We start from the raw sequence: 26630 nt of genomic DNA, 5'->3' as shown, positions 1-26630 counted from the left end.
CCAAGTCCATAGGCGGCACACAGCACAGGGACCCTGGGCCCAGACCATGACACCATAGTTTGCTACTAGGCCTCTGGGCCTGTGATGGGAGGGGCTGACATGGCCTGGAGACATTTTCCCCATGGTCTTGGGGATTAACATTAGGCTCCTTGCTACTTGTGCAAATTTCTGCAGCTGGCTTGAATTTCTCTTCCAAAAATGGGTGTTTCTTTTCTACTGCTTTGTCAGGCTGCAAATTTTCTGAACTTTTATGCTGTTTCCCTTTTAAAATGGAATTCTTTTAACAGCACCCAAGTCACCTTTTGAATGCTTTGCTGCTTAGAAATTTCTTCCACCAGATACCCTAAATCATCTCTCTCAAGTTCAAAGTTTCACAAATCTCTAGGGCAGGGGAGAAATGCCACTACTCTCTTCGCTAAAACATAACAAGAGTCACCTTTGCTCCAGTTCTCAATAAGTTCCTCATCTCCATCTGAGACCACCTCAACCTGGACCTTATTGTTCATATCACTATCAGCATTTTTGTCAAAGCCATTCAACAAGTCTCTAGGAGGTTCCAAACTTTCCCACATTTTCCTGTCTTCTTTTGAGCCCTCCAAATTGTTCCAACCTCTGCCTGTTACCCAATTCCAAAGTAACTTCTACATTTGTGGGTACCTTTTCAGCAATGCCCCACTTCCAGTACCAATTTACTGTATTAGTTTGTTTTCACACTGCTGATAAAGACATACCCAAAACTGGGAACAACAAAAAAAAAGTTTTAATTGGACTTACAGTTTCACATGGATAGGGAAGCCTCAGAATCATAGTGGGAGGTGAAAGGCTCTTCTTACATGGTGGTGGTAAGAGAAAATGAGGAAGAAGCAAAAGCAGAAACCCCTGATAAACCCACATTAGATCTTGTGAGACTTATTCATTGTCATGAGAATAGCACGGGAAAGACCGGCCCCTATGATTCAATTACCTCTCCCTGGGTCCCTCCCACAACATGTGAGAATTCTGGGAAATACAATTCAGGTTGAGATTTGGGTGGGGGCACAGCCAAATCATATCAGTATCCATAGACTGAAAAAAAAGACCTCAGCCTCTACCTCAAATTTCATACAGAAATTCACTCAAAATTGATTGTGGAATGAAATGTAAAATGTAAAAATATAAAAATGTTAGGAATTTTAAAACAGGAGAAAATCCTAAGGCTCTCTGGATAGACAAAGACAACATCAAAAAGAATGATCCATGAAAAAACAAATTTCTAAATTTGACCTCATCAAAAGTAAAACCTTTTCTCAGTGAAAGACCCTGTTAACGTCAAAACATCATGTTGTATGCTGTAAATTTTTGTCAGTAATACCTCAATAAAGAAAAAAATAAGTAAACTTAGCAAAAGATCAACATAATAGTAAATGGCTACTTGCTTTATCAATTTTTTGAGGAAAATATTTAGTTGACTAACTACTGAGCTGGGTTCAAACTCAATCCACTATTAGATTCACTGATACTTCATTATTTATTAATTATTAAATAGGAAAATTTTAATTAATTGTGTTATATGGTTAATTTTTCAATTAGTCCATTTGCTCTGAATACAATTCTGAAATCCTTTAGCTGATAATTTTGAAAATAACAAAAAATACAAATGTGAAAAAATTTGTATGTATAGATGTAAGTTCAAGAATGGCTAAAATAATCCTAACAAAGAAGATTAAAATGGAAGGAATCACTCTGCCCTATAATAAGGCTTATGCTATAGCTACTGTAATCACAATAGTATGGTGTTGGCAAAGGGACAACCATATATAACAATGGAACAGAATAGACAATTTAGATAACATACAAATATGCCCAACTGTTTTCTCACAAAATACAAAAGCAATTCCATGGAGGAAGGATAGCCTTTTCAACAAATAGTATTAAAGCTATTGGACATCCATAGACCAAAACAGACAGACAAAACAAAACAAAACAAAACAAAACAAAAAATGCTCTCAACCTCAACCTCAAACTGTATAAAATTATCTCAAAATTGATTGTGGACTGAACTGTAAAATGCAAACATTTTCAGTAAAAAATAAAAGTAGAATCTTCAGGGTCTCAGGCTAGGAAAAGACTTGACAGCCAAAGCATGATTGGTGAAGCAAATAATTTTCTAAATTGAACCTCATCAAAATTAAAACGTTTTCATGGTGAAAAGACAAGAGTTTGAAAAGACAAGCTATAGAGTGGCAGCAAATATTTGCTGACCGCCTATCTGACAAAGAACTAGTATGTAAAATATATAAAGAACTTTCAAAACTCAAAAGTAATAAGCAATCCATTTAGAAAAGTTAAAAACAGATATTTTATGGAAGGGGATATATACATAGCAAATAAGCACATAAAAAGGTGTGCAGCATCATTAGTCATTAAGGAAGTGCAAAATAAAACCACAATGAGGTATGACTCCACACCCATCAGAATGGTAAAATGAAAAATAATGGCAATACCAAATGTCAGGAAAGATGCAGAGAAACTGGATTATTCTTACATCACTGGCAGAAATATGAAATGGTACAGACACTCTGGAAAGCAGTTTGATACCTTCTTACAATACCCAACATGAACTTGCCATATGATCCAGCAATTGCACTCTGGGGTGGTTATCACATGTAAATGAAAACTCATGTTCACGCAAAAACCTGCACACAAATGTTCATGGCAGCTTTTTTCATAATTGCCAAGAATTTGAAACATCCCAGATGTCCTCCAATGGGGGAATGGTTAGTCAAACTGTGGTATATGTGATATTACTCTTATGTGGTATATGTGGTATAATCAAAGCAGTAAACTACTAATATGCACGAAAACGTGGATGAATCTCTAAGGAATTATGTTGAGTGAAAAAGCCAAAGCCAAAAGGCATTATTCCATTTATATCACATACTGAAATGACAGAATTTTAGAGATGGAGCACAATTAATGATTGCCAGAGTTGGGGACAGAGTGGCAGGGGAAGAAATGTGAAAAAAGTTGGGTGGTTATAAGAGAACAACATAAAGGATCCTTGTGGTGATAGATCTGTTCAATATCTTTAATGTGGTGCAGATATACAAGTTTATAAGTGATAAAATAGTATAGATCCGAATGCAGACATACATATAGACAGACACACAGAGAGATGAGTATAAGAGGGGAAATGTGAATAAAATCAGTCAACCGCATCAATGTCAGTACCCTGGTTTTGATATAATATTAGACTTTTGCAAAATGTTACCACTGAGAAGACTGGGTAAAGGATCCTAGGAAACCTCTCTGCAATTTTTCTTACGACTACATGTGAATCTATAATTATCTCAATAAAAACGTCAATTTAATAAAGATATTAGACAATATCATACTGAATCTTGAATCCTAGTCAAGGAGTTTGAACTCTTTTCAATAGCTAGTTGAGACCCATAGAGGCTGGTTGAGTATAGATGACTTGATTAAGAGCTATAGATCAAAAGAACCAATATGATGGCAGTGAGTGTGATGAATTAAAGGAGATGTTACTAAAGGCAGTGGCTCAAAAAACCATAGTCAGACATCAAGTTAGAGTTAATATTGAAACCAATATTGTGCCCAATGAAGTGTACAACAGATCCATGCCTATGGCCACTTCAGCAACCACACATCCAAACCAAATGCACTTTGTCCATGTTCTTTTTTTTATAATTTGCACTATATTTGGGAATCTGATCATAAAATAAAATCACTTCCAAGATTTATTTTGCTATATTGAGCTCGTTCTTTTATGCCATAATCTTAATATTTTGTAAAAATGAAGACATATTTTTAGTTTTTGGTTTCAATAGTTTTATAATCATATAAATGTGCATGAAATATGTTTTCCAGTTATTGTGGTAATTGGTATTTTTGAAAAAATCATTTTAAGGTGTTTGAAGATTGAAAAAAACATATTAGACTTCTGGTTTAAATTAATTTTAACTAAATATTTGTAAAATTTTGATTAAATAAGTTTGTAATCAATGTTTAAATGTCTGAGGAAATGTAATTTGTTAATTGATTTCTTAGCTTTGTAGCCAGCATTAAATTTGCAGGGAATATTATTTAATGAATTTATACATTTATGTAATTTTGCCTGAGATAAAATACAACAAGAGTGAAGCTCTTCTCCACGCACTAAAGATTCCAGGAGACCATCAGATTGCAGATCAGGGCTCTCTCCATCATACCACACTGCCCTGGAAAGGTTTACATCCTCTTTAAAGCCTCTCTGAGCTGCTGGCTCCAGATCAAGGAGGAATAGGCTTACCTTATGGGGTTGTCCATCCTGGACACTGTGAGGAAGGCAGCAAGGTTGGCTGTGTAAGAGGAGCACACAATGAGCGTGAAGAGCCACCAGCTGCCCATCACGATGCGCATGGCCACGGAGTTCACGGAAGATTCACCACCTGCGGGAGGCAGACAAAGTGGATTGGCCAGTGGCTTCTGGTCTCCCTCTCATCCCCAGGGAGGTGCTCTGCCCTGCAGTCAGGCACACAGGCTATCACTGGTGATGGGCTGGGAACCAGGGAGGTGACTGCCAGCTGGCTCTGGGCATCTGTGCCAATTCTGGGATAAGATCCTAAAATCATGGATCTTGGACAGGGGTAGAGGACCACAAAATATGGAAAAGTTAGGATTGAGCTTCTAGTGGTGTGGAGTTCATCAAAACACCAAGGGTGGGGTCTGAATATGAAAATCTTTCAGTTAGGAGATTCTACCTCACAGTGGCAAGAACTTCTAGGGCTGCAGCCTTATGTAAGATCCCTTTCCAATTTCAAATTCATATATAGCAGACTCGGGAATTCTGTAAATATAGAAATACCTCCTACGTGGAGGGCTCCCTGGCTTTTCTTTTAAACTTCAGAAATGGGATGTCCCATATCACTTTTATTAGTATTCAGCCCTCTCTAGATGGCTTTTCTTCCCCCAGAATTTTCAGAAATCATGGCATGAGACTTTTAGTTAGAAGTTTAGCCTCTTTGAGGCCAATTATTTCTCCTTGGTCTCTAAAGTGTTAGGAGAAGAGAGCTTCTCACTGCTTATCTCCTTACATAACCTCACAAAGCATTTGCCATGGTGCAAACAGGACCAACACTCACATTAGAAACTTTGCAATTTGTTGCTCCAGTCACAATGGCACAATCCTATAACTCACTACTGGATAGAAGTGCCATTCAGACCCCTCAGAGGTAGGAGAATTTGTACCTCAAGAATGGCTGGAGTACTGCTTATATGATTGCAACACAATTGGGATTTTTTTTTTCCCATTAAGTCATCAAATTTAAGCAAGATTCACAGTTTCATTGACAACCTCATGTGCATAGCAATCACTTTAATGTAGGAGGGGAGAAAAGTGCAAAGCAGAACTCCAAAGTTAATTTTATCTAAAGTGGAGAATCAGGAATTGAAGTTGAGTTCCTTATTGTTGTTTCATTTAATTTATCTCTGATATTATTCAGGGAAGTTGGGTGCAACATGATATTTGTACTGTCCTAGAGATTAAGTAAAATTGCATTTGAAATGACTTTGGCAAAATGCACCTGAGAACTTTGCCAATGGATAAGTTCTTCCAAGCCCCTAGAGCTATTCAAGGATCAGGGAATCAGAAAGGTACCTTGCTGTACGAAGGCTCCATAGACAATCCAGATGGCACTGTGCAGAGTAGCAGAAGCTGATGGCCTGGGCTGGGCAGCACTCTGAGCCCTCACAGCCTGTATCCTGTTCAACACAAATATCAGCACACCAACCACGGGGATGGCTGCTGCAATGCAGGCCCACACAGCAAAATCAAATGGAGCAAAGAGGGAGAAGATGCTGATTTTCTCCTCAGGTTTCTTGATTAGAATTCCCACTGAATAGTCCATGTACCGCTTGCTGAAGTCCACAACGCTCTCCCTTTCTGGGGTGATGGTGATGGCAGAGATGGCCAAGTCTGCTCTCTGAAAGGCAAAGCCATCTCATCAGACGGCAGTCCTCAGCTTACTGTTGGGTTCTGCCCTGGGTCAAGGTCCACCTTCTGCCCTTTGAACTGCTCTTTTCAGAGGAATGGATTTGAGAGCTGGCGCCCTGAGAGTCTGAATATTGTAAGGAAAATCCAACACTAAGTTGTCTGTTACTATTTCCTTTACCTTACAAGTTTCTCTCTTCTAAAAACTTCAGGAAACGGTTTCTACAGAAAAGAGCCGAGTAAAGCATCTTCATTTCTCTATGAATTACAGTTTATCTTCACTTTCTTGTTGTTTTCCTACCAAACTTTAGCTATCTTCTTTTTATTTTCCCTGTGTTTCCCTCTACCCTTCACCAAGAAGGCCCTTCTATCTTCTTCTAAGCCTGTCTGCATCCTCCCTACATGTTAAGACCAGAGGCACACTCCATTTCTTCATCACACCCCTCAGACTCTATTATCCCACATTGATCTCTCTCTTTTCTAAAACACTTCAGAAGTTATATGGTGAGTTCTACAACTATGTTAGACTTCATTAACATATTAGCCACTGAGTGTTTTATAGGTAGACTTTATGCCAGAGAGTAAAATACTGAAAGAATAAAGGGATCATCTACTTACTTCTATCTTCCCCCACCCTTAATTCATGGCTTGCAGACCCACAGGTTGATTCTTCCATGATAAAGCCATGGTGTGAAGAATCTCTATGGACGTTCCCTACCGTGACCTCAAAATTATCTCCCAAGATGTTTGCCTTCCAAAATGGGCTTCCATTTCAAAAACAGACAGAAACCCCATTAAGATGGATCCAGACTGTGAGGATGAAGCTGCCAAGTTTGGGACGATTACAAGCTTCATGTCTGGATGGGTGGGTGCCAGGTGACAATGGGGCCTAGAGTCCTCCTTTAGTCACAAGAGCACTGAAAGGCAGTCATCATAATGATCTGGGCTCTTGGCCCTCCAAGTGGGAGGCATCAGCAGAACTGGTTTCTTTTAGAATGGCCAATAGTGACAACTGATTCAACCTCCATGCTCAAGTTGGGGAAACACATGTGGAAAGATTTTTTTAAGGTTTAATACGTGGGCTAGGGACAGATATACTCATGTCCTAAACTGAAATCTAATACTGTACCTTGAGTAAAGACAAAATATGGAGGTGACCCTATCAACACCCTCCTCTTACACTTGTCACACTGGCACCTCTGGTTCTTGCCTCTCTTCTAAAAATCCCAACATCCAGGGACTATTTTTAGGATTAGGAAGGTTTGGAGCATATTTAAGGGCTTAAAAAGAAATTTAGTGGAGCAGGATAGGCTTATAACACAGAATGAAGGTAAACTAATTTATGAAGCAAAGTTTGAAGGAGGCACAAAGGAATCAACTCATGACACAAGTGGAGGGGTTGTCCTGTGACAGTGGGAGAGACTGACAGGGGACAGGGGACACTCCCCTCTGTGGGAGATGGCAGGTGCCTGCAGATGTAAATTTCATAGGCATTAGAAGTACAATTTTATGCCCCAAAGTCTCAGTTTATTTCCCAATATAGAAGTGCAATCATTCTTTTTTTTTAGTTGGGAAGGATAGAAGATTCTTAGGTAGCTCAAGAAGAAAGGTAAACTTTTTAAACAGTCTCTGAGAGACATAGCCAAGGAGCCCAACAGAGGACAAGTTAAAATATTCTGGCAGTACTGAAGGGCCCAGCTGATTCTGGAGACCACACAGGGTTTCTACAGCAATCTGGACAGATTCGTAATTTCCTTCTCTAATTGAGTGCAGCAACCTAGATTTCAGAGTGAAGAGGATAGATAATAGAATCCATTCAGGCTTAGGGTGCAAGAAAAAAGTCGAGAACAGAGGGAGTCACAAGGGATGAAGGGAGGAGGGATTTATCTGGCCACCCATGGAGGATGCAGTATCAGAAAGGCACAGAAGCCGCAGAGAAAGATGGACCTCAAATACACACACTAGGTGGAAAGAACCAGATACAAAAGACCACATCTTGTATGATTCAAAAGACCACATCTTGTATGACACAAAAGACCACATCTTGTATACAAAATGTTCACTGAAGCAACTCTATAAGATACAAAGTAGATTAATGGTTGCCTAGGGCTGGGGGTGGGAATGGCATTAACTATAAGTAGGTATGAAAGATCTCAATGGGGTGACAGAAGTATTCTAAAACTAGATTATAATGAAGGTTGCACAACCCAGTACCTTTACTAAAAATCATTGAGTTGTATATCTAAAATGGGTAAATTTTATAGTATGTGAATTTATCATAGTAAAGCTGTTTCTTAAAAAGATTAATAGAAATCAGAGGAATGACAAGCCTAGTGTCTGCCTTTACAGATTTAAAAAGCAAAGGGCCTTTGCTGTCAGAGTAAAGGTTCAAAAGAGTCAGAAGGACAACTTGTTGTGGTCATGCAGTGGGCTAGTGATGGTGACATGTAAGATGCTAACAAGATGCATGGGGGTGAACAATGGAGTGGAGCAAAGCAAAGCTCCCTGGAGGCGAGGATGTCAAAGTACTGGGAGTCCAGAGTTGTCTACAGGGATGTCAGAAGTTGTCAGAATGGTGGCAGGAGGAATAATGGAGATGGAGGACTTGAGTCAGATGCCATCATGATCAATGATCATGGGAAAACGACCCAAGGTCATGAGATGACAAGAAGGGGGACATGGTAAGTTGGCCTCATGCCATGAGTTTCAATGAGGATGCAGTTTCTACGGGAGGGAAGAAGAGTACGATTTAAATGAGTATGAGGACCTGCGGGATGCCACACCATCCACCCAGCAATGTAGACACACACATGTGTATGCATATCCTACCTGTGGTCTATGAGGGATAGGAGAATGAGCACTCACCAGTACCCCTGGTAGGAACTAGGTTTCTGCTTCCCACCAAGGAAGGTTCCCTGTAGGGTGTGGGGTGGTTCCCTGAAGGGTGTGCTACAGAGTAGGCACAGTGGATGATAGACTTCAAATGAATGACAGAAGTGGGCAGGGAGGTAACACAGAGTGTCAGGGATGAGGAGATACAAGAGCAGAAATGGATGTAGCAGGGGATTTGAGGACAAAAGAGCCTTTGTGTGTGGAGAATGGTAACTGTGGTCTGTTTAGCTGGTCCCAAGGTTTCCACGGTGCAACTGGTCAAGTTTAGATATTACCCCAGAGGAAGACTAGGGTGCCCCTCCCCCTGGATCTGCTGTGGGGACCTACCTTGCTGATGAGCTCCCCGATCATCCCGTTCCAGGAGGTGTTATGGAGCTGGTGACCATACCTGCCATCAGGGGCTTGATAAATCTCATATTTGAAGCCCAGAGCCTTGGCCAGTGCATCCAGGACATCTATGGAGAACCCTTTGTAGCGCTTGGGCTGTCCTAGGATGTTCTCAGCCACCATCACGAAAGGCTCTTCCTGAGGACAACAGAATGAAGGTTCTCCAATTAAATAACAGGTTCATTAACACATATCTCGAGTGTATTGTTAGAGAGAAAGATCTGATTAGAACATTTGCAGTTCCCCAATTTAGGACTGGAGGCTCAACTTACCTGCCCTTTTCTAAAAGCCGTGTATGGACACTCAAGGAAGAGTGCACAGGATGATCACTCCAATCAGTAGGTCCATACAGAGGAGTGGAGATTCATTTGTCCTATGTTGTTATCCCGGGCTCTGCTCCAACCCCTACTTCCCTGAATAATATGGTTTGTTTTCCTTCCTCCATTTGTAACATCCATGCAGAGTTAGGACCGTGTCCTTAGAACATGCCAAAATTATACAAGGCCCACATAAGAAACATGAAACTTCTCATCCAGGATAATAAGTGGTGATAAAGTTCTGTGACATTAGGTTGAGAGAAAAAGCATTATGTCTACTAGCAATACTAGAAAGTGGATATGGATTAACTGGCCAAGGCCAGACCAGAAGCCAAAGGGTAAGATAGAATTCAAACCCAGAGCTCCGAGTTCAAAGCCATGCCACGCTCACACCTGCACATGTTGTGCTATGCCACATGTGAGCAAGGTGGTCGTCTGAAAAATGCCTCAGCGCTCACCACCATTCCCCTTCATTCTTGTGTGAAACTGAACAAGGGGCCTTTGGCAAACAGTTCCAGGGAGTATAGCTCATTAATTTAGTGGTGTTGGGAAACAGGGTGTAACGCTTGTTTGTGGTGTGCAGACAGGGAATGCACAAATACTGCTGCCAAAGATTTCTGAGCCAAGGGAATGCTAGTGTCTGCTGGGACAGAAGGGACATTTGGGCATGTGTGACCCAGTCAATAAGAGGCAAATCTATAACGTCTCCTGCAGTTCTTATAAAAATGTGAAAAAAGCAATTGAAAGGAAGATGCTTTTAAGGTCTCTTACAAATGCAAAAGTCTATGATTCCACGATACCCATGCAGAAAAGTTGCAACTACCAAATGGTCTTCATTCTGAATTTGTGTCACATGAGCCCATCAGTAGTGTTGGGTGCTAGGAGAATGTCCTCCTCCAGCATCTATCTTGGGGTTCTGGCTACCAGAACAGCTCTCCTAAGGACCAGTAGTGGGTCAAGATCCAGTTTACATCCAAGAACAAGGGGAGCAGCTGGGCCCCCTCTGGTCCTCAGAGGAAGCTGTGGATGAGAAGTCCTTTTCTAGAGCAGCTCAGGGACTTCCTATGGAAAGCACAGAGGTCCTGGGGCAGAAACATCAATCTCACTCTTCCTTTCATTATTCACACAATTAGTTAAATGAAAGGCCTTATGAAAGCTCATAACACTCCTCAAGATTCTCTTCTCCCAAAACCCAGCATGAAACAGAAAGCAGCCTCTGATTCAACAGCCTGGATGGTGTAGCTCCCAGAATGTCCCCATGATCCTACCAAGACAGTCACCACTTTGAGAGTCAATCCTTGGAGGCGGCTGCCCATGGGCCTCTCTTGCAAGCTGCCATTCAAGCCCTTCTCTGAGTCCCACGTCGCCAACTGTGAAGGAAAAATAAAGATTATGAGGGATGGAACTGACACCTATGCACACCTTAGGACCTCAGCTCCTACACTGGGAGCCTGAATTAGGCAGGTAGGATAACAGCAGTCCCCTAGAGTTCCCAGAGACCCAGAGCCATTTTAAAACCCTAAAGAGAACAGACATATGGTAAACAGAGTTACATGTCCTCCTTCAGCTCACCTGGATCTCTAGAGCTCAGCACAGCTCTAAAATGAAACCAACTGGTGAGAACTTGTCTCTAAAACAAATGTTTATGTCCAGTTTTATTCTGTTCACCCACAGAGGCCATGTCACTGTGATGCCTGCAAAATACCCTCTTTGTTTAATTATTCCTTTGGCTTGCCCAGGCCACAAGGCCCTTGAGTTCAGCCATTGCTCCCTCCATAGGTAGGATGAGGCTCAGCAGTAAAGCAAGTAGTAAACGCTCAAGTGCACAGCTTGCCTTGCACCCCGGTGCCTATGGCAAGCAGGGTCAAGAGCTTCCTGCCTGTTTTCACTGTGGTGTCAGCTGCTTCATTTTCCTTGATAGGCAAGTAGAGGCTAATGGCAGGGTAAATGTGCTCTGAATCTGCTACATTCTCCTAAGCCTGCAGAGTGTATCCAATAGCCAGATGCATCTCTTACAGTCATCCTAAGGTGGTCATGGAGAACCTACCTTGGCTCAGAAACAATGAGGAGACACAGTTGTTCATGAGACTGCTTCCCCTCCCTGCATCCTTGCAGGGTCTATACAATGACAAAACTTTTGTCTGGGAAATGATTCTCAACTATTAATGGGGAAGACATAACAAAATGCAGATACCCAGCTCCATCTCAAGTCAACTAAATCAGGATCTCAGGGCCTGAGCATAGGAAGTTAATGCCTCCCGAGTGCTCCTGATATTGCAGCCAAGGTTGAAAACCCCTGCTCTTCTAGGTCACTGGCCCTCCAACTTGGATGCATATTAGTATCTCTTCTGGGGGGCTTTATAATAAAATGTACTGAAAGTTGGGTCCTACCCACAGAGACTCTTATGTAATTGGTCTGTAGTGTACTAGAGATGAATATTTTAGCTCCCCAGGTGATTCTAATGCACAGCCAGAATTGTGAACCACTGTTGTTGATTAAAGCCATGATGCTCAAACTATGATATCCATACAAATCGCCCAGGGATTTTCTATGCACTTTCTGATTCTGGTGCCTGAGATTATTCATGTCTAAGAAGCTCCCAGGTGATGCTTCTGCTGCTGCTAATCCAAGGACCACCATTTAAATAGCAGGGGGCTAATGGGTCAAACTGCCACAGGCAGTATATACTGTTGTCAGGGAAAAATCCATAAGATCCCCTAGTTAACCTGAAGAGAAGAAGAACCCCAGTGGAAAAGTGCTACTGGGAGCCCTAAAGGAACCACCAACTATTCCACTTAAGAATGCTTCTACTCTCTCAGCATTTCCCATGGTTCTGACATCTGCAGCAGGGTCTGCACACTGAGCCCTGACTATAAGGCCATAGAACCTGAGGGGCCATTCCTCCTGAAAGAGACAACAACTCTGAGATATAAAGTAAAACCACCAGAATAAGAGATGGAGTTCTAGAGTCAGTTTAACAGAAACCTGGAATTTCCTGTTGTCACCTTGGACATGATGCCCAACAAGACCCACTCCATCCTAAATAATAGGATGCCTTGGTGTGATGAATAAATAAATTAGTAAAAAACATGGCCATGTACCCTAAAGAACCACCCACCACCACCACCACTAATTAATTTGGGGGCATTGAGATAAAGAACAAGTGAAGATCTACCCAAAATTCTGCTTAAAGACCTTGAAGATACCAATATACCACACTTTGGGTAATGATATAGTTTAAAAAAAAAAAAAAAGCAAAAATCATGGCTATTTCTCCATTGGATCTTAAGAAATAGGCTGGGAGTTGTGGCTTATGCCTGCAATCCCAGCACTTTGGGAGGCCAAGGCGGGTGGATCACTTGAGTCCAGGAATTCAAAATCAGTCTGGGCAATATGGTGAAATACTGCCTTTATAAAAAATAAAAATAAATTAGCCAGGTGTGGTGGCATGCACCTGTAGTCCCAGCTACTTGGGAGGTTGAGGTGGGAGGTTCAATTGAGACCAGGAGGTCAAGACTGCAGAGAGCCGTAATTGTGCCACTGCATTCCAGCCTGGGCAACAGAGTGAGATCCTGCCAAAGAAAGAAAGAAAGAAGGAAGGAAGGAAGGAAGGAAGGAAGGAAGGAAGGAAGGAAGGAAGGAAGGAAGGAAGGAAGGAAGGAAGGAAGGAAGGAAGGAAGGAAGGAAGGAAGGAATTGAGAGAAGAAGGAAGGAAGGAAGAGAAAGAAATACAGAAAGAAAGCGGGGGGAGATTGAGAGAGGAAAGGAAAGGAAAGGAAAGGAAAGGAAAGGAAAGGAAAGGAAAGGAAAGGAAAGGAAAGAAAAGGAAAGGAAAGGAAAGGAAAGGAAAGGAAAGGAAAGGAAAGGAAGAAATTGCATGAAGATGCAGAATCGATTCCTACAGCTGGATTAAAATGCTTGTCAGAGGGAAGAGGACAAATTCAGACAAATGGGGCCAAAGGGTTGATTGCCTCTATTCTTTGGATGTTCTACTATGGACTCACTGGGGCAGGAGTGGATATTTATTTGGGGTGCCTGCATCTGCACTACCTTAACTGCTTAGCCCAGGTGCTGGAGCTGCTTAGCCCTGATGTGTATGCTGCTACTTCTCCTGGGTGTGGGTGGAGTTGTAGAGGTCTTCTTGACCATCCCAATGGCTCATAAAGTCATAACAGAAGCCATCTTGTCCTAATGATGATGCAACCATTCCAGACACTCCATACTCTATCTTGCACCAGGACCCTTTTGCCTAACATCTGCTGCCAAACCTTCCTGGCACAGTGAAGGGGCATCTTAATTCTCTACTGTCTTGGCTTGAGTGAGTGTTTGGAATGGGGCTCTGTGCATCTTGATCAAGAAGGCCTTCTCTGTCTTTCTACTGGGATTGTAATCAGAAATTAGAATGGAGGATGGAGGCAGGAAGAAACAGTTGGGATGAAGCCCTGAACATCATTCTCTACTTCTGGCCCACTGCTTGGCTCTAGGAGGCACCACCTCAGTCCCCCTAGATCTTTGCAACAGCTTTCTCATTGGTTTCATTACTCTCAACCTCTCTCTCTTACAGCTCATCCTTCAATAGGCAAGTGGGTACCCTTACAACAAATAAACTCAAATATGAACTATATTAATTAAACTATTCTAATGAATTCCTTTTTCCTACAGAATAAATCCTAAGACTTTTAAACTTGGCCTAAAAGAAAAGGAAAAGCCTTCCCCATCCAGAGCCAATCCTGACTCTCAACCTCACTTTAGTTTATGTAGTTACAGTAAACTACAATCCCCAAAACTACTCCTCCTTTCTCAGGCACACCACATTCCCTCCTGATATTTGTATCTGGTTTCCTTCTGCCTGGAACGCCCTTTCTCTTCTTCTGGGTCTGGTAAACTCTTACTTGTTTGTTGAAATGAGACTTCACTTTAGAATAGTTTTAGATTTACAGAAAAGTTGTAGATGCTGTGCAGAGAATGTCAATAGATCGATACCCAGTTTTTCCCATTGTTAAGATATAACATTAGAATGACACATTTATTACAACTAATGAATGTTCAGCCTAATATCCATGATTTATGCAAATCTGCAATAGAAATGGAATAGAAGGATCTCCAGTTCCTTCTACTCTTGGCCTAAGTCAGTGAGTCAGCTGTGGCATTGGGCTTTCTTGCCATGTTCTCTGGGGTCAAAACCCTGTCTTCATAAGCTGTCTAGAGCCTCAGGCTCCTGGGCTGGACTTGGCCTTTCTCATTCCCATCTCAGGGTCTCCAACCTTGCCTCGAATTCCAGGCTCTCCTCTCCAACATTAACTTCTGTAACTGAGGAAGAAGACAGGAACTTGGAGGTGAACTTAGCAGACGTTCATGAGTCAGTAGACCTATGTTCTAGTTGTTGTCATCACTTATGTGAGTGACCTCAGACAGCACTTGACAGCACAGTGCTTGAAACATAGAGTCAATAAATATTTTTTCAATAAAAATTGAAAGTACACTTTACTGAGATTCCATCATTTTCTTTTCTTTTTTTTTTTAGACAGGATCTCACTCTGTTGTCCAGGATGGAATGCAGTGGTATGATCATGGCTCACTGCATCCTCTGCCTCCTGGGCTCAAGTGATCCTCCCATCTCAGCCTTCCAAGTAGCTGGGACTACAGGAGTGCACCACTACATCCTGCAAATTTTTCTGTATTTTTTTTAGAGATGAGGTTGTGCCATGTTGCCCAGGCTGGTCTCAAACTTCTGGGCTCAAGAGATCCACTGACCTCAGCCTCCCAAAATGTTGGGATTACAGGCATGAGCCACTGTGCCCAGCCGATTCTATTTTCTTATCTATGAAATGGGAAATAAAAATCTTCCTTGCCTACCAAATTGAGGGGCTGTTCAAAGAAGAAAATAACTTTGAAATAGTCTATTATAAAATAGCTTAATTAAAAATCACAAAGTAAAGAACCAGGATATAAGACTGTATATAATATGGCCTCAATTATGTTTTTTTTTAAAGCAGTGGTAAAAATGGGAGAAGATACATTAAAATGTGATACGTGGATATATGTGTTACACATAGGTGATGGAATTATAAGTAATCATTACTACCTTCTTTATCCTCTTCCTGATTTTAACAGGATTTTCACTAATAGGAAGTAAAATAAGCTTTTGATAAAAATAACTAGCATAGATGATTGAGCAATATCCTATCACATGCACTTGTACGACTGAAAACTGCATGATGGGGGAGCAACTGGAGTCAAATTACCTGTCAATATGTCAAGGCCAATCTGAGAGTCAGAACCCAATAAATCAGTGCTTTGGCTCTAAGGAATTTTGGTCTAGGGGTTCCTCATCATGAAGGGGCATATGGCTAGTTTGACCAGCACAGCTTCTCATATTCTAGGATCTCTCCAAGACAGTGGGAGTTCTGTAAACTGTTGGGTTGGGAGATAGGAAGTGCCCACAGCTGAGGCCCAGATCCGTGAAGATAAGCAATCCAAGTAATCATTCTCCACTGAGAAAGAGGAGCAGCTCCAAATCATTTTAGTTAATATTCAGACAACCTTAATACAAGAAGGCCATGTAAATTAAAATGGAATTTCATGAAGGAAAAACAATTCTTCCAAGCCTATTATCATGCTTATCTCTTCATCTAAAAGTGGTTAGGACTTAAAAAGTATTTTTGTTTTGTTTTGTTTTGCTTTAATACAGACTTCTCTTTCTCCCTAGCCTTTAGGCATCCTGTACCCTGGCAAAGCAAGAAAAAAAATACTTCAAAGCAAAAAATCAAAATTCTGCCTTTCAAACACATCAAAGTGCAACAATGTTCCAGGATTCAGGATCCTTCATATTGAGTAGCAAAGTTTATTATTCCCTCACATCAGACAGAAGCCAAGTGCTCCAAGCTGAGTGAATCTCCCCATTTCCACAAAACTGTGTGCTCTTGCCCAAATCTTAAGACAACAGTGGTAAACCTCCACCATTTCTGGGCAAGGCCATCCGTCTGTGATTCAAAATATAAGGCCAGAACATAGAAAAGCAGGGTTCACATGAAATAATCCAGTGGAATATTTTTAAGTAAATGAAGGCTTTAAATGGATTACCAGCCCTGTAGTCAACCAAGATCAGAAGAGACTTGCATCCCACCCCCATCCTGAGGGTGTCTGGCGCTCCCCACTCCGAATGCTCAAGAAAATGTTTCAGTCAATAAAAGCCAAATGAGGCCGATTGACTTGATAAATGGGAAGCCAGAAAAACCTTTTACCTTTTACCTTTTACCCAAAGAAGTCCCGACACATACAGCTCGAGACCATTTCATTTGTACCTAAGTGTGTCTACTCTAACTTCCCCTTGTATTTTGCAGACAGAATTTTGTTTACAGGATCGATGAATTTATGGCCACGGACACCCACTTTTGACAGCTGACCTGTCGAGATCAGTGCCTGAAAAACTAATTTCCAGCACTATTAAACAAAACAAGTACTGCTGCTATTTGATAAGACAGCTACGGTTTTCATTCATTGCTGAGATCTGCTCTACCCAAACCAGAAATGTGGATGGAGCCAGAGGTTACAGCACAATCATCACTTGAAAGGAGATATATGGCCTCAAAATCTGATTATGACAAACAACTGTGCAAGAGATCAGCCAATTGGAGAATATATTTCACAAATCACTGGTCTCAGGAAAATATATTTCCCAAGTCAACGGGGCTGTTCTTCACTTTAGTGTTTCTGAGTTGTAAGATGTGGGGATTTGGGACTTTGTGGCCCTGTCCTTAATAAATGCAGGATTATTAACCCTAAATGGGAGAGGTGTCCTTTGGAAGATTGGGCTTCGTGTTCTGTAGACTAGTTATAAAGGTGTCTTAAAGTATCATTCTCTTTTCATGGGGAGGGAGGATAGAAAGAGGTGGCAATCTAACTGTTTTACAGCCCAGGGACAGAATATAACCAATTTCATATAGAGAGCATTGTATATTCCTGCGAAGGGAAGGACAGAGGAAGGGAGGAAGGAAGGAAGGAAGGAAGGAAGGAGGGAGGGAGGGAAGGAAGGAAGGAAGGAAGGAAGGAAGGAAGGAAGGAAGGATGGATGGATGGATGGATGGAGGGAGGGAGGGAATGAAGGAAAGGGAGGAAGCAAGAGAAGGAAGGAAGGAGACAAGGCAGGAGGGAGGGAAGAAGGGAGGGAGTGAAGAAGAGAGAGAGGGAGAAAGGGAGGGAGGGAGGGAATGAAGAAAGGAAGGAGGTAAAGAAGGAAGGAAGGAAGGAGAGAAGGATGGAGGGAGGGAAAGGGAGGAAGCAAGAGAAGGAAGGAAGGACAGAAGGCAGGAGGGAGGGAAGGAGGGAGAGAGCAAAGAAGGGAGAGAGGGAGAAAAGGAGGGAGGGAGTGAGAGAAGGAAGGAAGGAAAGAAGGAGAGAGGGAGGGAGGGAAGGAAGCAGGGAGAAAGGAAGGAAGGAGAGAGGGAAGGACAGAGGAAAGGAATGAGAGAGGGAGGGAACAAAGGAAGGAAGGAAGGAAAGAAGGAAGGAAGGAAGGAGGAGGGAGGAAGGAAGGAAGGAGAGAAGGAAGGAAGGCAAGGAGGAAGGAAGGAAGGAGAGAACGAGGGAGGGAGGGAGGGAGGGAGAGAGGGAGAAAGGAAGGGAGAGAAGGAAGAAGGAGGAGAAAAGGAAGGAAGGAAGGAAGGAGGGAGGGAGGGAAGGAAGGAAGGAAGGAAGGAAGGAAGGAAGGAAGGAAGGAAGGAAATAACCCCAAATCTCACGTTTAAGAATATCCAACAGGACAATGGATCAATAAGCTACACAGTCACAATTTTACAGCTCAGTGACAAATACTTTGTTGGTAAGCTTGTCTCAAGATAGTATTGGAAAGCAAGAGGTGAAGATTTTATGGCCATGTCTATCAGACCTCACAACCACATCTGAAATCCCATAAGAGCTGTGTTCTCATCAACCAGTGACTGCCATGATCTGAGTGCAGATGGCCCCAGCCTCAGTGATGATGGCCATAGTGGGTCTGTCGTTATGTCAGTGCATGGGCTTTTCTAAAACAATAAGTCATATTTTAGGGGTTTTTTTCTATGTTTACTTTTATTGGAAAGCAAATGGGCTCAGAGTATGTTTCAAAAGATCACAGCCTTAAATAAGGGTAAGGTGAAACAGAACTCACTATCTTGAATCAGCTTGAATTGGACATTCGGCCAGCACTGATACCAGATAATCCACTGCAAGTCTTAACCTTCAGCTAAATGCAGGAACAACATGTTTAGATACAAACACAGCACCTGGAAGGGAGACTGTGAACATCTGAGGGTAGAATATTAATATTGGTAGCCAGGATTCCCGAAGTAAGGTATAACTTGAGAGTTCATTTTGGGAATCCCAGCATATCAGAGTTAATGAACCTGGGCCTTGGAGGGTATGAGTCACAGGTGTTGGCAGTCAGAGCCGAATTAATACACCCACTGAGGAAGGGGCTAGGACCACTCTTGAATATCTCAGGCATGTGAATAGGAAGGGGTGATTATCACTCTCTGAGATGGAGAGAATTGAGAGTATCCATCTCAGTTAGGACCATTTGCACAAGGAATTGAGACTTTGGTGTGAAAGACACACTATCTTAAAAACAAGTCCTAGAAGGACGTGTGTTAAGTGTCCAGAGGACAGAGCTGTAAGAAACTAAAAGAAGAGTGAAATGGACAGGAGGGCTATGATATACAGGGGCTTTTGAAAAACCTTTAGCAAGGATGAGGAAAAGATACTTCCCAGCGGGGCAGGAGAGAAAGGCAATGAAAACTAGCAGAAATGCCTTCTGCACTGGCAAGAGATCACTCGTAGTGAAGGCAAAGGAAATGCTCAAGCTCTGGCTTCCACTACCTTAAAGCCCAGGCCACGAAGGTCTCAGTGGGCTCACACAGGATAAAAGGACCGACCAACTCTAGTAATGCTGTCAATGGAGCCTTTTGTCATATTAAGAGCGAGGATGGAGGCAGGCAGTTCCACTTCTGCTTAAGATATAGAAAGGAGCAAGAGGATTTGGGAACAACAACAACAGTAAAGCCAGATAATCAACTAACCATACATATATATAAAGTTAGCCTATAAGACACTTGCAATCACAAAACCACCCTTTGAACTGAATTTCAAATGGTACGAAACCCCTTCAAGCAGAGACAGGATGCAAGAAGTGTTTCTGCTCTATGGCAGAGCATGGAGCAAAAGCAGGTGGTAGTTATAAAAGTGAGTAAGAAGAAAAAACCCTGGAATTTTAACAATCTTAAAGGTCAAGTGTGGATCTTTAACAGTCAGGATCCCTGGGCCCTAGACTCAAGGGAGGCCACATCTACTCATCAGCCCTTCTCCATCAAACTTCCACTGGACGGAGCAGGAAAAAGAAAAATGTAAACTACCATCCAAAAGTTATAGGAAAAATATCAAACATGTGTGTACCCAATAAAGGATATGTATCAAGTACACATAAAGAAAACTCACAAACAACCCATTTTAAAATATAGAGAAAGGACTTATTTTTCCAATGAGAAAGACATGTGATAGGCCAATATGCACATGAAAACATACATGCTCCACATCATGAGTCATCAGGGAAATGCAAAGTAAGGTCACAAGGCAATACACTAAATCTCACTCGAATGGCTAAAATCAAAGACTGATGTTACCAGGTGTCACTGAGAATCTGGCAGGCAAATTCTGCAGCCACATTGGAAGACACTTTGGCAATTTCCTATAAAGTTAACATACAATGTTAAGCCCAGCGATTCCACTCCTAGACATTACATAAGGGAGATGTAAACCATGTCCATACAAAGGTCCACATGTGAATGTTCATAGAAGCTTTATTCATAATAGCCAAAAAATTGAAACTCTCCAAATGTGGATCAGCTGGTGAATAGATAAACAAAGTGTGGGATATTTACACAACAGAGTACTACTCAGCAATAAAAAGCAACAAGCAACTGACACACACAACAACATGGATAAAGCTCAAAAGCCTTACGCCAAGTGAATGAAGCCAGACAGGAGAACGTGTGATTTACGGTGCTGTTAATATGGCATTCTCGCGAAGGCAATATTACAGGTACTGAAAACAGATCAATGTTTGTCTGGAGGTGGTAATGGTAGAAGGGTATCAAATGCAAAGAGGAAGGTGGGACATTTGGGGTAACAAAAGTGTTCTATATTTTGAATGGCCTGGTGCCTACGTTACCATATACATTTGTCAGAGCTGATCAAACACTGTATACCTCAAAAGGATAGATTTATTGCACATACTAAATAAACCATATGGTTTCAAAAGCTTATTTCTTTTTGTGAGATGGTGCACATATAAGCCTAAGCTCAAAGGTAGTTATAAGTAGCTGTTTCTGGCATTGGGTGGAGCAATGGGATTATAGGGAATATTCATCTCTTGCACTCCACAGTCCTATATGGTTAGAATTGTTTTACCGAGAGGAAGCATTGTTTTTATAATCAGAAGAAAAACAATAAAGCAATTTTCATTTTGAAACTGCAGTGCAGTCTAGCTAATGACTGTAATGTTGATTTTGTACCTTTCTTTAATTGTTTCAGGTGTATTGGCTTTTTCTCTCTAAATAAACTGCAAGTTCCAGCAAAGGCATTCTCTATAGTGGGACAAGCCAGGCTGGAATACTGTTTCTTCCACAGATGAGCCTGGGGACCTTTGGCAAAGTATGAACTGGTCATATTTGTTCTCTGGGCTCAAGTGTCTTCACGTGTTCCAAGTTCCATCAGATATTAGTTATTGTTATTAATAATATGATATCTCCTCTTAAGTCTATTATGCTCGGGCCCATACTAACAGATTTGAGATTCTTGTTGGTTTTAATTGATCCGAATTAATCACCCTATGTGCACTATACCTCAGTCTGAAGTCTGACAAGACACTTCTGACAGTCAATTCTATGAGTTCGTACACTGAAAAAAGTAGCAGATGTCTCCCATTACACTCTCTCAAACTATGAACTGGCTCTTCTCTCTGGAACATCCTTCTCTTCCTTTGTCCTCTGCCTCCTACTTAGACTCAAGGTTCCAGATTATGCCTTATATTTGAAGCTCTGCAAAAGGTTTTCTCATTCAGTGCTCATTTATTTCCAGTGGTTGAAATTTCCTGGGCTGGATTTTCTCTTTTGCATGATTTTCTGTTGGAAACTTACTTTAAGACTTCTAGTCATGGTAAAGTATTAGGATAATAAATATTTTCTTTAAAAACTCGCTTGATATGTCTTTACCACTAGGCCCCTGTGTGTGGTCCGTGGTCCAGGAGCATTGTAGTGTGGCTCCATCCCACATCTACTGAATTAGTTTCTGTATTTTGACAAGATTCCCAGAAGAACATAGGCACAGTAAAGTTAGAGAAGAACAATTTCTATATCATGGTACCATCATTTCTTGCTTGGGACCTTTATGAGCTGCCTTAACTATCCTTCAAATTCTTTCTTATCCACCCCCTATCTAAGCCTCCCTCAACCCAGCAGACAGTTTTCTTTCCTTTTCTTTAAGAAAATTGCTTTATTTCATTCTTCTCAAAATTCTCAAATGGTTTTCAGTTACACTTGGGTCATCGTTTTCATGGTCTGTAAGACTCATCAAGACGTGATCCATGTCTGCCTTTAACCCCATCCACCACACTTTCTACCTCACTCACTACACCCCACCGACACTGGCCACCTTTCACTTTCTCTCTCAAGCCGAGGTCCTTCCTGATTAGGAACTTTGTGCACATCCTTCATGCTCCCAGTAAATCTTATCTCTGCCATTCACATCTCATGGTTGGCTCTTTCTCATCTGGTGGGTCTTGCCTGATGAGTTTTACTCTTGATAAAGGCCTTCGCAGGTTCACTCTTCCTAAGTATTTTAATATTTTTAAACACAAGACCTTGATATTTTCTTCATACCTCTCAAATATTGAAACTGTGAAAAGCACCCTCCATAATAGGGAGGATGTCTGTTTTGCTCACCATCATACACTAAACATCTGACACACTTTCTGGCACATGTCATGCACTTAACAAATTATTTGTTGAATCAGGAAATAAATTAAAGAACTAGTCCATGGATAGTTCTTTAACTATTCCATAAAGGACCATACAGTAAATATTTTAAGTTTTCTAAGAAAAGCATGACATTCCAGCCAGTTAATGAGGAAGTACCCAGAGGACGATCAATATTATTAGTTTTCCAAACAAGATTTTATTGAGCAAATCAAAATGAAGAAGAGATGGTCTCTGCCTTAACAAAAAGTTATGTGGGCCAGGCGCAGTGGCTCACCTGTAATCCCAGCACTTTGGGAGGCTGAGGTGGGTGGATCACCTGGGGTCAGGAGTTCGAGAACAGCCTGGTTAACATGGTGAAACCCTGTCGCTACTAAAAAAAATACAAAAGTTTTCTGGGCCAGATGGTCTCTGTGGTCAGCCACTCCATACATTGAGTAGTGGAGTTGGGTTCCAGTAGACTTTACTTACAAATTAAGCGGCAGGCTGCATTGGGCCCAAGGGCCATAGTTTGTTAATCCCTGAAATGTTGATACCTTTATTATATTGTTCCCTCTGCCTAGAATGTTCTTCCTTCAATTGCATATTTCAAGGCACTACCTTTCTTTCAAGGTTCAATTGTCAGTTTAAAAAAACTGTTTAATTGCCCTGTTTTCAGGAAACCCCATTTTATCTCTCCAACTAGAAGTGACAGATCCTCCTGCATCTTTAATGCATTATGCTTACCCCTTTTCATGGCACTGATCACATTCAGATTTCCCTGACAGTTCCTGCAGCAGATTGTATTTTCTAAAGATGGTTGTGACAATATTCCCCATCCCACATGCTCTTCTGTAATGTGACTTCTCCACCTCCTATCAGGAAGAGAAGTCTAACTACTCTTCCTTTAAATCTGGTCTGAATCTGATGCTGTCTTTGGGACTAGGTCAGAAAGGGCCATACAGTGTCTACTTAGTTCTCTTGAAATACTTGCTTTAGGAAAAAGTTTTTCAACCTGACACTGTTGACATTTGGGGCCAGATAATTATTTGTGGGTTGGTGTGGGGGCTATTCTGTGCATTGTAGGATGTTTAGTTGCATCCTTGACCTCTGCCAAATAGATGCCAGTAGTGCCTCTTTCCCGACTCCCCGGCCCCCAACCAGTGTGACAACCAAAAATATCTCCAGACATTGCCAAAAACCCTTGGAGGATAGAATTGTACACCCACGCCCCCCGTAAACACCACCCATTGAGAACCAATTATCTAGGAGAATCCCGTTTTGCCTGCAAAAAGTACAGCAAACCTGAGACCACCATGCTGGAGAGATCACATGTGGGTCCCACATGGATCCCATATGTGTCCAGCCTTCCAATCACCTCTGCCAAAGCACTAGACATGTGAGTGAATCCATCTTAGATCCTTAAGAGTGGCGCATAAACTAGCTGAGTGTCATTGAGTGACTTTAGTTAACATTAGAAGAATCCCCAAGACAAGCCCTGACCAAATTTCTGACATACAGAATCCATTAGATATTTGTAAATTATTATTTTATGAAATTCTAGGTTTTCATGCAGTAAGTAACTTGAAAAGAAGTTAGTCCTGGAAATGCAGTGATACTATAAGAAATATATATAAAATATGTGGAACTGGCTTTGAGGCTGTGTATAGGAAAGAAGATAGGAGAACCTTAAGGAGACTTTTAGTGGAACCAAAACTCAAGAAAACTACTGTAGGAGTTTAGGGGAAAATATTGGAAGCTGAAAAAAAAAAGCTACCTTTGTTATTAGGTTGGTGAGAAAGTAATTATGGTTTTTGTCATTAAAGTAATGGCAAAAGCCACGATTAATTTTTCACCAACCTAATATCTAGTGGAAGAAAATTTTAGAAATTTTTCACATGCAGTAATATGGAAAGTAGAAAATCTACTTAATAAACTGGTGAGTCTAACTACTGAGGTGTTCGGGCAGAAATTTGAACGATCCTTTGGTTTCTCGTAATTGCATGTCATAATACATGCATAGGTGCATAGATAGTTCATAGATTAAGTAAAGAAGGGATTCTGTTTTCAATCAGAATTTAAAGAAAGTATATAGAAGAGAGAAGCCAAGATTTGTTGGATTCAAAAATAAAACAATTTTTATTCTCAGTCTTTTCTAGCAGAAAATTCCAAAATAAGAGAGGTTCTCAATGCAAAGATCAACTCCTGAAGACTAGCCAGAAAATGTGGACCCATGAAATGAAGGGTATAACTGTAAACCCTTTCTTAAGACTTCATACATATTTAAAATGCTGCCTTGAAGACTTCTCAGAAAGACAAAAGACTTTCTATAATCTTAAAGGTGTACCTCGCAGACCTTCTCTGTTAGACTACAGAAATTCTAAAAATCACTAGCAGCCTGTTTGGGAATTCAAGCTAAAGAAGAGACTGTCAAAAATATTTGCAAGTGTGGCTTTTATCTAATGTGGTCAACAACCAATAAACTTAATTTTAAAACCCACACAATTTTTAAAGTAAGTGTAGTGTCAAAAGCATAACCAGGTTAGACTAAATGGGTCAGAGACAACACAGAATGAGAGAGACATTTAGATCCCTGAACTATGGGAAGGAAATCAGCTGCAAAAAGAATCTACATTTTTTTAATGGAAAACTAAGGATGATTTGGGAAGAATCAAGAGCTCAAAGGTAGAGTGAAGAAACAGAGAAGCAGTAACAAGTTTTAATTGAGGAGTTAATGACATGAGCCCAGCTGGATATGAAAATTGCTATCGACCAGTTATCACTATGTGCTTTCCAACTTCTCCATCCTTACAAATGGTAATCCTTATTGCAGTTATCCTATGACTGCCTTACTTTCATATCTTGAGTACAAGGGAGTTATATAATTTGTCTCTTTAGATTTAGGTATTCAGGTTGAAAACTATACTTGGGAAGATGTACCCAAGAATCTGTACTCAAAGAGCTTCATCTGTACCTCAACCTGACTTAGATAATGAGATCCTAGACTTCGAGTCAATGCCCTAGATGGTACGAGTCTTTGAGGTTCTTTAGAGAGGGAGTTGAGAGTATTTTTTTCATTTGAGAGGGGTGTGGATCATTATAGCCATCAGAAGCAGGACAGCAGGTTGCACCTTCCAAGTTTAGCAATAACATCATCCTATGCTCTTCTAGAATGTGACCTTGTCACTTCCACATCTTCATACAAAGCCTAACCTCACCCCTCTCCCTTCAATATTGATTGGTTTTATTTGTAATTTCTAAATTGTTGTGGAAGTAACATTTTGTGACTTCTGAGTCTACATTCTAAATGGCCTTCAATTTCCACTTACGACCCTTGCACTGGGGCAAGTCAGCCACCATATAAGAGATTCAACAGCTTGAGATCACCATGCTGAAGAGGCTACATGTAGATGTCCTGGAAGATAGTTCTAGATGATCTCAGTCTTTTGGTAACTCCCACCAAGGTACCAGGTATGCAAGTGAAGCTCTCTTGAACCCCCGAGTACAGCTAAGTGACCTCAGTTGAAATCACCCATCCAATCCTGCATAATATATGACATATAATAAAATAAAACACAATGAATATTACATAAAATAATATAATAAATTATTGCTGTCTTAAGCTGTTAAATGTTGGGGTCATTTGTTAATGCATCAGTAGTAACAGTTTTTCATACATTTGCCTTTATGCTCATCTTAAGAGCCTAGGCTGGTTTAGTCCTCTCTGTATTCCCACAGCATCTAAAATGCTGCCTCCCATACAGTAGGTGAACTTGTTTACATTCTACAAAGTATTGTCACACATAATATCTCATTTGAGTGTCACCAACACATTGTGAGTTAAGTAAAACAGAAATTTTTATCTTCAATTTTGCTGGTGGAGAAACCTGAGGCTCAGAACAGTTAGGCGATTTGTGTCAATTAAATAATCCAGAGAGCCTGTAAACTCAGAACTTCTGAATCAAAGCCCATGGGATTTTCCTCACAAAATGCTCCCTATGCACATAGTAGTGTCTGCATAGGCATTTCTTTATTTAATGGAGGAAGAAATAAAGGAAAGGTGAGCAGGAGAGAAG

At 41.1% G+C, this 26630-nt stretch overlaps 1 protein-coding gene across 4 annotated transcripts in view; it reads right to left on the bottom strand.

Moving 5' to 3' along the window:
• Nucleotides 1–26630, bottom strand: part of GRID1 (glutamate ionotropic receptor delta type subunit 1) — a 792303-nt gene that overhangs the window by 134205 nt on the left and 631468 nt on the right. For all 4 annotated transcript variants that reach the window (XM_005565260.4, XM_065520779.1, XM_065520780.1 and 1 more), the window contains 4 exons: nucleotides 10836–10937; nucleotides 9191–9388; nucleotides 5639–5963; nucleotides 4292–4430 (listed from right to left, as the gene is read on the bottom strand). In XM_005565260.4, the coding sequence (XP_005565317.2) occupies nucleotides 4292–4430; nucleotides 5639–5963; nucleotides 9191–9388; nucleotides 10836–10937 (764 nt within the window). The remainder of the gene's footprint in view (nucleotides 1–4291; nucleotides 4431–5638; nucleotides 5964–9190; nucleotides 9389–10835; nucleotides 10938–26630) is intronic.

This window comes from Macaca fascicularis, chromosome 9 (genome assembly GCF_037993035.2).
Source record: "Macaca fascicularis isolate 582-1 chromosome 9, T2T-MFA8v1.1".
Taxonomy (NCBI): Eukaryota; Metazoa; Chordata; class Mammalia; order Primates; family Cercopithecidae; genus Macaca; species Macaca fascicularis.
This window is presented reverse-complemented; position numbering and strand designations above follow the sequence as displayed.